Raw genomic sequence first — 13,982 nt, 5'->3', positions numbered from 1 at the left:
ACATGGTCGGCCATTTATGGGAGTCAAATTTTTGACTCACATAAATAGCCGACTGTGTTAGTTCGCAAAGTAAAAGGAAAATTTACTCCCATAATGGCCGACCGTGTTTGTCGAAAAGGTAAAAGGAAAACCACCCAATTTAGAGGCAAATGTGTGTGGATCATTGTATTCTACTTTTAAAACATCTTTCTAGTCATATGCATTTTAAACCAAACGGTTACAAACGCTTTTCAAAGACCAACTGGACCGATCCAAGGCACAAGTTAAAAACAGCAGGGCAGTTCGTTTTAGAACTGAGATGTTGTGTGCGCTACGTCCAACATTTTTCGGGCATTCATAAACAAAATCAACACCTACTTTGATTTCCACGCAAACTGAAAAATTAGCTCAAAATAAAGGAACAGGTTTTCTTCATTAGTTTCACATAGCTCTGTGTAGCATACACTCTGTGGAAATTGTTCTGTATAGACGATGTGACATCTGACGTCACTAGAAAACCATAACATGATTCGCACGTATACCGCCGGGCAAAACCTTTGTGTTTTGGCAGCCAGCTAGAAAGTGTATGCAATCTTACCATGACTACGCGTCTTTTTGCCAGGCGAAACATGACGTATACAGTGTTTTACCAACAGAGGCCGGTTTTAATGTAAACATAGGTCACATCGCCTATACTTCAGAAGAAACAGTCTTTAACACTATAAAAAAAAAAACTGTGTGAACGAGTGTAAGTCCACAAAGTGTTTCAAGTCACTACATATTATGTGGACTTCTTTTGCATGGTACAAATGTATGCTTCTGAGCAAGGATTGCAGATGATTTATTCCCCTACAAAAAAAAATACCCCAAATCAGCCTTTTGACCGCGTGAGGGCGCTCTCAATAGTATTTTTATCACTTCCGGGGGTATACAGGATTCGCCCCGCACAGTTTTAATCAGCATTCTGTCACCTTTGTTGTGCTGAAGTTTCAATCAGCTTTAGAGGTGGATTATAACGGCTCGATTAAGATTCTCGAACTCCTATTGTCCATGATGGATATGATGTCTGTGATGGTAATGTGTTCTATTCTATTCTTTAATAACTGTTTAGGGTATGAATGAATATACCCCGGAAGTGATACAAAAACTGTATGTTTGAGAGCGCCACACACATTCGGCACAACAGCCCATTAAAATCCTGTTCTTACTTTCACAAAGGTCGCCTGTTTGACCCGTTGGACATTGACAGAAAAATCCAGCTACTGAACCAGCAGCCGTGAAGCAAGTTCCACCATTGCAGATATTTGGAGTACTACATGAGTTACCGGTTACTACAGAAAATAAAAGGATCATGCATACCAAAATAACAAAACGCAAATAAAATTATTACGGTGTATTATCTCGGCGAGTCCTGGCTCAGCAGATAAGAGCAATGAACTCAAGCTCTTGTGTTTCTGATCTTCAGAGTGTGTGTTTGGGACCAAGTCGCGACAGTTGTGTCCTGGGCCCAGTTTCCTAATAGTCTGTAAGCACAAAAGTTGCTTAGCATGAAATTTCTTCCTTGATAAAAACAGGATAACCAACCATATTTTATCGTGATTTTCAGGATAAACAAGCAACAGCTGAGTACAAGCAGCAAGAAATGTGCAACAAATGGAAATTTGGTTGGTTATCCTGTTTTTATCAAGGAAGAAATTTCATGCTAAGAAAATTGTAGTGCTTACAGGTTCTATGAAATTGATCCCTGAAGCAAGACACTTTAAAACCATGACGCTACTTCCTTAGTATGGGACATAAAGCAGTTGGTCTTGTGTAAATATGGTAAAACGCAAGGAAAAGAACCCAGTTCATTTATCAAAAAGAGAAAGGGTTCACTTGGTCTGATCAGCAGAATACTGCGTTACAGCACCATGGTAGCTTAATGTCCCATCTAAAGGACAATGGAAAAGCATCTTTCTCAAGGATACAAGTGTCATGACAAGGGTTCGAACCCACACTCTGCTGATCCGAAAATGCCAGAGCACAAGTCTATGCATGCTCTAAACCACTTGACCATGGCACTATTAATAACAAAGGTACACAAACTTGGGAAAGTAAATAAGTTCTAAAAAACATGCATCGTCAAGGTCAGCATGCTAGAAAATCGTGAATTACTTTATATATGTGATTTGCAGTAACACGTACCATGTAACACTTGCCAGGTAGAGTTTTTTCTTCGAGAACCATCTTTCCTTATCCTACTACCACGGAGTGCATTTATCGGATGTTAAATAAAGAGTAGTAGAATAAAGAAAGACAGTTCTCTAAGATCAAACTCTACCTGGCAAGTAGATACACACATGGTGTTACCGCAAACCAAATATATATTGGTACCTCACCATGCAATGGCTCAAATCATATATATGAATTACTTAATCGCTAACATTATCACCACAGCTGTGTTTTGACCTGGTGTTTGGCAGTTGGTTCCAGTATGTGTACTGGGACCGGTACATGTGTATATGTTGCCTGATACATGTACCTGACATGTTCTAGTGTTGCAAGGATTGCTTGAACAAGGGTTCACAACAACTAACAAAAAACCCAACATGTAAATGAATGTCACAAACATCATGAACATGCTACAAAAACAAATGAGATTGAGCATCAAAGTACCATCAAAAATCCATTATATGAAAATCTCTAAATATGTATTTAAAGGAAGAGTTGGTCTATGAAAAGCGTTTGATACCATGTGTTATCAGATGCAAATGGTTTAGAAAGATGTTATACAAGTAGAATATAATGATCGATACAATATGCCCCGAAAATGCATGGTTTTACTTTTACCTTGCGAACTATGGTCTGATGGTTGGCCATTTTGTGTAGTACAAAGAATTGACCCCACAAATTGGAGTGCCGTGTTAGTTCACGTCGTTGAGAAGGAAAACCATGCAATTTCAATTTGTGTTACTCTTTTAAAACATCTTTCTAACCATATTTATTTTATAACAAACAGTTTCAAACGCTTTTCATATACCGTGTGTCAAAAAAAAACCTAAACTTTTGAATTGACTGCCGAATACAAAATATCTAATTCTGGTGGAAAAGGGTTAGATGTATGGATAACTTATGGATCCAACTTTCAAATGACACCAAAAAATTTGGAAATAATTCATGCTTGGGTGAGCACTGTTCACTGAAGAATAAGTAGTCGACATCTTGGAGTGAATCTTGTAAGCTTCAAAGGACTTACCTCTTACAAATAGGTAGGCTAATTCCTTCGCAGCCTAATTACAATACCCTTTACAAACGTGAGCAGTGCTCACCCATCATGAATTATTTTCAGACTTTTTGATGTCATGTGAAAGTTGAGTCCATAAGCTATCAATACATCCAAACCTTTTCCCCCAGAATAACATATTTTATTCGGCAGTCATTTCAAAAGTGCAGTTATTTTCTTTTAAGACAGCCTTTAGACCAACTCGCCCGATCCTAGGCAATGTGTCACTTTAATAATCTTACGTGGTATTTCGCAGTTGTTTCCAGTGTGTGTGGGCTGACAATTGCATCTGTATGTAGAGCCGGACGTTGGCTCGCATATACCCAGATTATTACAAGGGTCTGGTGAGCATGGGGTCACTACAACAAAACAGTCACGCAACAAAGTTCAAATAAAGTACCATGTGGACAGACATTAAAGCGAACAAACAACTGCAAACTTGGCCGCTGTTAAAAAGGTAAGCCTTTTGTGGAGTTTGTAAGCATTATTTGAAATTATAAAAAAACTGTGCAGAGTAATTTTTTGCTTGTGTGGCGCGAGTGCAAGGGGGTTAACAACCAGTAGATTTGGAGAATAAAAAGCAAGACGAGTTCTTAAAACAACATAATCTACCTAGCAAGTAGATACAAACATGGTGTCACCTAAGCTTGGGCGATATCACGATATTATCAAATATCGCGATATTAATTTGGAAACGATTTCGATATCGGATCGATTTGGCTTTAATCGAAATATCAATATATCGAGATATCGATTAAATATCGCAATATCACGATGTACATGTATGGAGTATCACTCGCTCCAACGAAAAAAAGTTTAACTTTTACTTTTAATGGTCAGGAACCATGACAAAAATTTGAAACGTTTCTTATAAAACACATAAGAATTGGCCACGTGATATATTACTGTCGGGATCCCGACAAAAACTAATTTTGAGCACTTTATTTAACTGCTACTAATAATTGGCAGACTTTTTCGAGCAATGGCTCAAATGAAAGCTTGTAACTTTCTCGACCCCCATCAAAATACCGATTTTGGGTTCAAATCGGCCAAAAATCTGACATAGCATCTTTAAAGGCAGTAGACACTATTGGTAATTACTCAAAATAATTATTAGCAAAAAACCTTACTTGGTAACGAATAATGGGGACAGGTTGATAGTATAGATCATTGTGAGAAACGGCTCTCTCTGAAGTATGAGGTTTTTGAGAAAGAAGTAAATTTCCACGAACTTGATTTCAAGACCTCAGAATTAGATATTGAGGTCTCGAAATCAAGCATCTGAACGCACACAACTTCGTGTGAAAACGTTTTTTTCTTTCATCATTATCTCACAACTTTGATGACCAATTGAGCTCATGTTTTTTCTCAGGTTTGTTATTTTATTCAAATGACTATACACCAAATGAGAAGACTGTTTTTTGACAATAACCAAAAGTGTCCATGTCTTTAAAAACTACTAAATATTTGAAGCAAACAGCGAAAGGTTCTACGCAAGGCTCCAGCCCTGTACTTACATGTGATTTCACAGTTGTCTCCAGTCCGTCCACTAGGACACTGACATGTGTATCCAGTGCCAGCCGGCGTACATAAACCAGTATTGCAGGGATGCGGGGAGCAAGGATTTGAGACTAAAAGCACAAAGGAAGACATGCAGTTTACGCTAATTACTTTTAGCTCTTATTGTGCTTGCATTTTTCAAGTTGTTAGTAAGATTTCAATTCTACAGACCTTTATCACGGTGTGGCCATCTTGATTTTACTTCATTCCAACTCATTTGTAACCAAACTGAGGCTGGACGCAAAAATAGTCTGGTGCCATGCGCAATGAATGTTAGCATTCATTACTGTTATTGGAAACAGGGAACATGACCAAGATGGTGACAGCGTGATAAAGGCATAGAGTTATATATAAGAACTAGAGGGCGCACTGGTGATGCTTCTTGCACAAACACGACGAGACCGCAACGAGACACGCGCGCCATTATGTACGCGCGTTGAATACGAAGTACACATTTGAGTTTGTGTTTATTGAACGCTAACGCGATGCTGTTTTGTCAACTTACCAAATGGCCGCACAAACACACGCTAAGCAATGCCCGTTTGTTCAACTTAGAAAATGGCCACCTGCGCGCATGCCGGGGCGCGTATTTAAGCCAGTGCGCCCTCACGCCCTCTAGTTCTTATATATACATTGTAACTCTATGGATAAAGGTCTAAACCAGGCCTGGAATTTCACGGAGGCTCTAGAGGCCATGACCTCAGTTGCCCTGCTCTTGGCCTTGCTGACCCTTCAAAAGTTTCCCTTTGACTGAACGATTTTACGAAGGAAGTGCCCTTTTTAAAATGAAAATGGCCTTGCCCTCTCAAAGATAAAATACCAGGCCTGTTATACTCAATAAATTCTCATGCTCTATGCTTTACCTAAATATTAATTATTAGTGAGACGTGTAATGCGCGCACATACAGCCACCCTGCTAGGTGTTCAATGCGCAGTAAAAAACAAAGACAAAACAAAACAAAACAAAGAAAAACAGACACACAAAAATTATTTCTTGAAAGCCTGTGACATACATGTAAGATAAGTTTTGAGAAGAAATATGAATTTTGTGGTACAAGGACAAGATCGAAGAGGAGTTCCAGATGCATGGCACGGCTGAAGATAAAGACCAGTCACCCCTTTTGTGCAGTATTTTTTGGTTTTCATTATCTTCAAACCATGCCTAATACGCATAACAAGTAAAAACCTCTTAAAGACCTGGTTGAACGAAAATGTCAAGTCGTGAACTTTGCTGAATTCCATTTAAAATGTTTTCAATGAATAAGAAAATCGAGTCATATGATTATAAATAGATTTTGATTGTGTAAAACAACAATAATTTCGAATACCCTTATCCAGCGCTTTTCTGAGAGATTTGCGAAAAGCCCGTTACGTAATCACTCTCAAAACGTCATAGTTGGGAGCTCCAATTTGTAAAGCCGCTTTGTTGCAGCGTGGAGGTATAACAAAGCAAACTCCCACAAATGACGTCAGCGGCATTTTCCTTTGACGCGCGCTCTCAACGGCAGAAGTGTTTTTAGTTTTTGCAAACCTTTAGGTTGGGGCCCCCAAAAAAAGGTTTTTTTAATCGATAATAACGAACAATTCAGAAGTGTACACATATCAAAATTACATTAAAATGGTCAACAAGTGCATTATAAACAAGTAAAAATACCATTTCCGTTAAAAACATTCCGCTCAGGTAGCTGTTTAGGTACAAGCAAGTTACACTTACACACTTCACAGTTAATGCCTGATTGCCCATTAGGACATATACAAGTGTATCCGTTTGATGTCCCGACTGATCTAAAGCACTGTCCCCCATTACAGGTTGTTGTGCCATCATCACAAGGATGAGTAGAAACTAACAAAGAAAAGAAGCATGCATACTAATAATAACAACACCTCTGCAGCAACTATACAATGCACATCACAAACTCTAGGGAGCTATAGAATAAAAACAGACATGTCTGAGCCTTTCAAAGACTTAGATATTATACAAATATTGACTGCTTCGAGTGCTATGGTTAAAACTATGACTCCCGAGGTGATCCCCGGAGCGTTCTATTTTCCCGAGGCGAAGCCGAGGGTAAATAGAACGCTCCGGGGATCACCGAGGGAGTCATAGTTTTTAACCATTGCACGAGTAAAAGCAGTCAATATTTGTTTTATAACACCCCAAACATTTGTAAATACTGTACTATTATTATTAAGTTTCAGACCTGAATGCTACAATCCACGGACGATGCGAATACAGATTGCAAACACGTTTACTTACTGTGTTGCATGTAGTGTCGTGCAATCCGAAATGGTTACAGACTATTAGTTTATCATCCTCGTACACGCAACGGACGTCTGGGTACTGCACGCCGTGTGCTAGTCTGTCGGACTAGCGCATGGCAAACCGACGCACTATCACACGGCCGTCGTCTAGCAAAACTAAGACATGTCATGTGACGCGCTCTAAACCAATGAGCAGGCAGAATACTTGCAAGGGGTGTTATAAAAACATTTATATACCTCATGTATAGAATCCTCTAATCTGATTGGTTAAAAATGGAGTCATGAAAATAGCTATGCCCCCACTTACTTTCACAGTTGGTGCCTGATTGGCCAGTTGGACATGATGCACAAGTGTAGCCAGTTCCCGATCCTGATCTAAAGCACTGTCCCCCATTACAGGTTGAAGCCACATCACAAGGATGTGTAGTAACTATCAAAGAAAAGAAGCAAGCATACTACAATAACAAAATAGCCGCAGCTAACGTCTACAGCCAAATACAATTAGCAAAAGCTCTATAGCATGTATAGTGATACTCATCAAGCAAATTCATGCTACAAAACAGAATGACTATAGTAGCCAGTTCAGCTACATTTTTTTTAGAACATAGTAAGAATGAATTTGGTGTGATGGGGCTTTTACGAGGCATTCTGAAATGTTGCCATTTATGATCCAACTACATGTACTCCACCATACCCACTACAGGTCGAGTCGAAAAGAAGTTGACCGGGATTGGTGATGTTTTTCAAAACAAACAAATGACACTCAAAAGTTCAGTTAAGCATCGATTTAACAAGCACTCTCTCCTGCTTATTAGAAGGAAAAAAAAGAAAGAAAGAAATTGATAATTTCTAAGAGGAGTTATGTCATTTTGCAAGCTGTCCACCAAATACTTGACAAAACAAACATGGCAAATATGTAAAGTAAAGCATTTAAGCTTTTTTTTATATACCCTTTGCTACTTGTACTCAGATGTTTAGATTCAGTCAAGCATTAACATCCCATGGACAGCTACAAACAATGAGTGCTTTCAGTAACACAGGCATAACTTCTCTTAGAAATGATAAATTTGTTTCATTCTTTCTTTTTTTTAGATAGGCGGGAGAGAATGTTTGTTTAATATTTAAAGTCACCTGGAAATAGATTTTTTTTTCTTTCAAACATAAGAGTATATGCTTACGAACAATAAAACATTTTTTTTACTAATTGTTTGTCACGATTTATATGTTTAAAAAATATATAAAGTTGTTTGGGGGCTGACTCCGCCTACCCCTTTTGTGACGTCAATCGAGGCAGACTTTGCCAGTAATGCGTAGAGTAAACACACGTGCAAAGTACATGTACGTCCAAGACGTGAGTTGGTACATTTCAAAAAGTGTTTTTCTGCATTCAACAGCAATACACCTGGTCGGCATTGCCGGAAAAAAAACAAAAAAATGTTTTTTTGAAACTCACGATTTGGTCCGTACATGTACTTTGCAATTGTTTTTACTCTACGCATTACAGGCAAAGTCTGCCTCGATTGACGTCACGAACAGCGCCCTCTCGGGTCGGGGTCTACTCTTAAATTTGTAAATAACATAAGAACTGATTTTTTAAAACCTTAGCTAACTGTTTATTCACATTCCACTCATCAAAACACATATATTAGTGACAAAAGCTTTATTTTGAAAAAATACCACTTCCAGGTGACTTTAATATGTGCTTCACTGGGGTTTTGAGTGTCAGTTGTTGCTATGTTTTAAAATCATAAATCTTGGTCAACTTCAGCCTGTAGTAAATTCAAAAGCTCCACTGTTGCAAGGATTGCTTGAACAATTGGCTCAGAGCAACTAATATAAAACACATCATGCAAACAAACGTCACATGCTTAAAAAGCAACTACAGTATAATGGTGCCTTGTCATCAGATGTAACTTACAGATGGTTTAATTTATCAACAAAGATAAATGTTTACCTTGTTGGCAGTTGGTTCCAGTATGTGTACTGGGGCAGAAACATGTGTATATGTTTCCTGATACCTGACAAGTCCCAGTGTTGCATGGATTACTTGAACAAGGGTTCACAACAACTTCAAAAAACAACATGCAAACGAATGTCACAAACATGCTACAAAAACAAATGACATTGAAATTAAAAACAATGGTGCTATGACATGCATGTCATCAGATAACTTAAAGGAACATTACAGAATTGTTTTTTTCTAACACAACATCTGCTGGCAGTGTAAGCACTTTATGTAATCCACCGTATACATAAACTGACAAACCTGTAGAAGTTTGAAATCGATCGGCCATCTGGGTCACAAGAGAATAGTGAAAAACCGATTACAAGATTTGCATTGCATCGATGCCGAAATAAATATGAATAAAACGCTCACTGAGCGATAAACTCCAAACGCGAAGTTAGATTATTTACTTCTCATCAAAATATGACATTTCAGACAGAAATATTTCAAGGGATGTTTTCTACTTTCATCATCATAAGACCGTGTAAGTTTTATGTAAATCTGTGATCTTCACGATTTTTGTTTCTTACCAATTCTGTAACATTCCTTTAAGGATGGTTTGAGTTATTAACAAAGATGCATTTTTACCTTGTGTTTCGCAGTTGTTTCCAATATGTGTACTCGGGCAGAAACATATGTGTGTGGTGCTTGTCAGTGGTTGACATGTTCCAGTGTTGCACGGGTTTGGCGAACAAACGTTTGTTGGAACTGAAATAAAAACATAAAATCTTATTAATACAATCATGATAGAAAACAGAATGGTTCTACAATTACACAAAAAGGAATAATCATTTTGGATAACCATGTACACTGATGTGTGTTAACACTGTATTATATTCATGGTTTTTTTTCACAGAACTCTGGAAAGTATCAAGTAGACCGTGCTAACACACAAAGAGTTTACGGGTAAAACCAAAAGAATATTCTATATCAGTTTATGCCCGAGAAGCTTACGGTTACGTGTCTTGCTCAAGGAGACAAGTGTCAAACCATTGCGTTTTGGCAGCGAGCTAGAAAGTGTATGCAATCTTACAATGACTATGCGTCTTTTTGCCAGGCGAAACAGGACATATACAGTGTTTTACCAACAGAGGGCGGTTTGAATGTAAACATAGGTCACATCGCCTATACTTCAGAAGAAACAGTCTTTAACACTATAAAAAAAAAAACTGTGTGAACGAGTGTAAGTCCACAAAGTGTTTCAAGTCACTACATATTATGTGGACTTCTTTTGCATGGTACAAATGTATGCTTCTGAGCAAGGATTGCAGATGATTTATTCCCCTACAAAAAAAAATACCCCAAATCAGCCTTTTGACCGCGTGAGGGCGCTCTCAATAGTATTTTTATCACTTCCGGGGGTATACAGGATTCGCCCCGCACAGTTTTAATCAGCGTTCTGTCACCTTTGTTGTGCTGTAGTTTTAATCAGCTTTAGAGGTGGATTATAACTGCTCCTTTATAAGATCTTATCATTTGTGATGGATATGATGTCCATCGTGGTAATGTGTTCCGTTCTTTAATAACTGTGTTGGGTATGACTAAATAAGCCCCCAGAAGTGATGAAATATGTTTGAGAGCGCCCTCACACAATTGACAATACAATGCATTAAAATCCTGCTCTTACTTTCACAAAAGTCGCCTATTTGATCCGTTGGACATCGACAGATAAAATGAATTAATGAATCCTCTGCCATGATGCAAGTTCCACCGTTGCAGATATTTGGAGTACTACAAGAGTTACTGGTTACTACAGAAAATAAAAGGATCATGCATACCAAAATAACAAAATGCAAATAAAATTATTATGGTGTATTATCTCGGCGAGTCTGGCTCAGCAGATAAGAGCAATGAACTCAAGCTCTTGTGTTTCTGATCAGCAGAGTGTGGGTTTGGGACCAAGTCGCGACAGTTGTGTCCTGGGCCCAGTTTCATAATAGTCTGTAAGCACAAAAATTTCCTTAGCATGAAATTTCTTCCTTGATAAAAACAGGATAACCAACCAAATTTCATCGTGATTTTCAGGATAAACAAGCAACAGCTGAGTACAAGTAGCAAGAAATGTGCAACAAATGGAAATTTGGTTTGTAATCCTGTTTTTATCAAGGAAGAAATTTCAAGCTAAGAAAATTGTTGTGCTTACAGGCTCTATGAAATTGATCCCTGAAGCAAGACACTTTAAAACCATGACGCTACTTCCTTCGTATGGGACATAAAGCAGTTGGTCTTGTGTAAATATGGTAAAACGCAAGTAAAAGAACCCTGTGCATTTATCAAAAAGAGAAAGGGTTTACCTGGTCTGATCAGCAGCATATTGCGTTACAGCACCATGGTAGCTTAATGTCCCATCTAAAGGACAATGGAAAAGCATCTTTCTCAAGGATACAAGTGTCAAGACAAGGGGCCAGATAAATAAAAACTAGCATTTGCTTTTACTAGTCTTTTACTTAAATCCTTATAAATAAAAGTAAGCCTTAATATTGCTAGTAATTGGTCGAACTAGTAGGTAATATCAATGCTTGAGGGACTCTTCTTATTGAGATGTAAATAAAACCGACATTTTACTATTACCTGATAGTTTCACAAGATACTGGGCCGTGTACAGGCCAGCATTAACAAAATGTCGACAAGTTTAAGATCAGGCATGAGAATTTGCTAAAATCTCTATAAATAACCTTTTACTAGAAAAACACCATTTACTTGAACGGATTAGTAAATGGTCAGAGAAAAGCACAATAGCGGGTATTCAGGAGTATAACAATAGAGGCATGGACTCGCTGATCAATAGCGATTAACTGAAATGCAGGCGGGGCAGTTTCCACTTAGTCAATTTTTTGATGGCGGCAGTGGCTATGATGAGGAAACAGCCAGCCTCTCCACGCCAGCGCTCCAAAGATTGGTTCTTTTAGAGCAATTAAAGTACACAACAAATTTATAAGTAACATTTATCGTTGGATCATTAGACCAAGGGAAAAATAACACTTTAATACTGACCCGATACCGAGCCATATATGCAACACTGTTGTTCAAGTAAAATCTCAAGCTCCTCATGCAGTAGCTTGTAAAAATACAAGTAATTGCTACAGTATGTTAGTAAAATGTCGTTTTTATTTATATGTCTATAAGTGAAAGGTAATCCAGCGAGCAAAATGTTCATGCCTGATCTTTTACTTTTCAGTCTTCTTGCTAATGCTGAACCTTTAACTTGATAAGTAATTGCTAGTTTTTATTTATCCGGCCCAAGGACTCGAACCCACACTTTGCTGATCCGAAAACGCCAGAGCACGAGTCTATGCATGCTCTAAACCGCTTGACCAAAACATGCCACTAATAACAGAGGTATACAACTTTGGGAAAGTCAATAAGTTCTAAAAAACATGCATCGTCAAAGTCAGCATGCTAGAAAAACTTGAATTACTTTATATATGTGGTTTGCGGTAACACGTACCATGTGTTTATCTACTTGCCAGGTAGAGTTTGTTCTTCGAGCACTGTCTTTCCTTATTCTACTACCACGGAGTGCATTTATCGGATGTTAAATCAAGAGTAGTAGAATAAAGAAAGGCAGTTCTCTAAGAACAAACTCTACCTGGCAAGTAGATACACACATGGTGTTACCGCAAACCAAATATATATTGGTACCTCACCATGCAATGGCTCAAATCATATATATGAATTACTTAATCGCTAACATTATCACCACAGCTGTGTTTTGACCTGGTGTTAGGCAGTTGGTTCCAGTATGTGTACTGGGACAGGTACATGTGTATATGTTGCCTGATACCTGACATGTTCTAGTGTTGCAAGGATTGCTTGAACAAGGGTTCACAACAACTAACAAAAAACACAACATGTAAATGAATGTCACAAACATCATGAACATGCTACAAAAACAAATGAGATTGAGCATCAAAGTACCATCAAAAATCCATTATATGAAAATCTCTAAATATGTATTTAAAGGAAGAGTTGGTCTATGAAAAGCGTTTGAAACCATTTGTTATCAGATGCAAATAGTTAGAAAGATGTTATACAAGTAGAATATAATGATCGATACAATATGCCCCGAAAATGCATGGTTTTCCTTTTACCTTGCGAACTATGGATGGCCATTTCGTGGAGTACAAAGAATTGACCCCACAAACTGGAGTGCCGTGTTAGTTCACGTCGTTGAGAAGGAAAACCATGCAATTTCAATTTGTGTTACATCATTATACTATTTTAAAACATCTTTCTAACCATATGTATTTTATAACAAACGGTTTCAAACGCTTTTCATATAGCATGTGTCTAAAAAAAAAACTATACTTTTGAAATGACTGCCGAATTAAAAATATCTAATTCTGGTGGAAAAGGGTTAGATGTATGGATAACTTATGGATCTAACTTTCAAATGACACCAAAAAGTTTGGAAATAATTCATGCTTGGGTGAGCACTGTTCACTGAAGAATAAGTAGCCTACATCTTGGAGTGAATCTTGTAAGCTTCAAAGGACTTACCTCTCACAAACAGGTAGGCTAATTCCTTCGCAGCCTAATTACAATACCCTTTACAAACGTGAGCAGTGCTCACCCATCATGAATTATTTTCAGACTTTTTGATGTCATGTGAAAGTTGAGTCCATAAGCTATCAATACATCCAAACCTTTTTCCCCAGAATAACATATTTTATTCGGCAGCCATTTCAAAAGTGCAGTTATTTTCTTTTAAGACAGCCTGTAGACCAACTCGCCCGATCCAAGGCAATGTGTTACTTTAATAATCTTACGTCGTATTTCGCAGTTGTTTCCAGTGTGTGTGGGCGGACATCTGCAGCTGTATGTAGAGACGGACGTTGGCTCGCATATACCCTGATTATGACAGGGGTTTGGTATGCATGAGAAAACTACAACAAAACAGTCACGCAACAAAGT

The 13,982-nt window shown here is 38.0% G+C and overlaps 1 protein-coding gene across 1 annotated transcript in view; it reads right to left on the bottom strand.

Annotated features, from left to right (window-relative positions):
* LOC139939199 (uncharacterized) overlaps positions 1-13,982 on the bottom strand; it is an 89,329-nt gene that overhangs the window by 45,314 nt on the left and 30,033 nt on the right. Inside the window, 9 exon segments of the mRNA XM_071934989.1 lie at positions 1,188-1,310; positions 3,484-3,600; positions 4,759-4,872; positions 6,516-6,644; positions 7,371-7,493; positions 9,018-9,131; positions 9,657-9,776; positions 10,696-10,818; positions 13,838-13,954. Of these exon segments, the coding sequence (XP_071791090.1) occupies positions 1,188-1,310; positions 3,484-3,600; positions 4,759-4,872; positions 6,516-6,644; positions 7,371-7,493; positions 9,018-9,131; positions 9,657-9,776; positions 10,696-10,818; positions 13,838-13,954 (1,080 nt within the window).

Source organism: Asterias amurensis, chromosome 6 (genome assembly GCF_032118995.1).
Source record: "Asterias amurensis chromosome 6, ASM3211899v1".
NCBI lineage: Eukaryota > Metazoa > Echinodermata > Asteroidea > Forcipulatida > Asteriidae > Asterias > Asterias amurensis.
The sequence above is the reverse complement of the archived record's forward strand: the minus strand, read 5'-3'. Positions and strand labels throughout refer to the sequence as shown.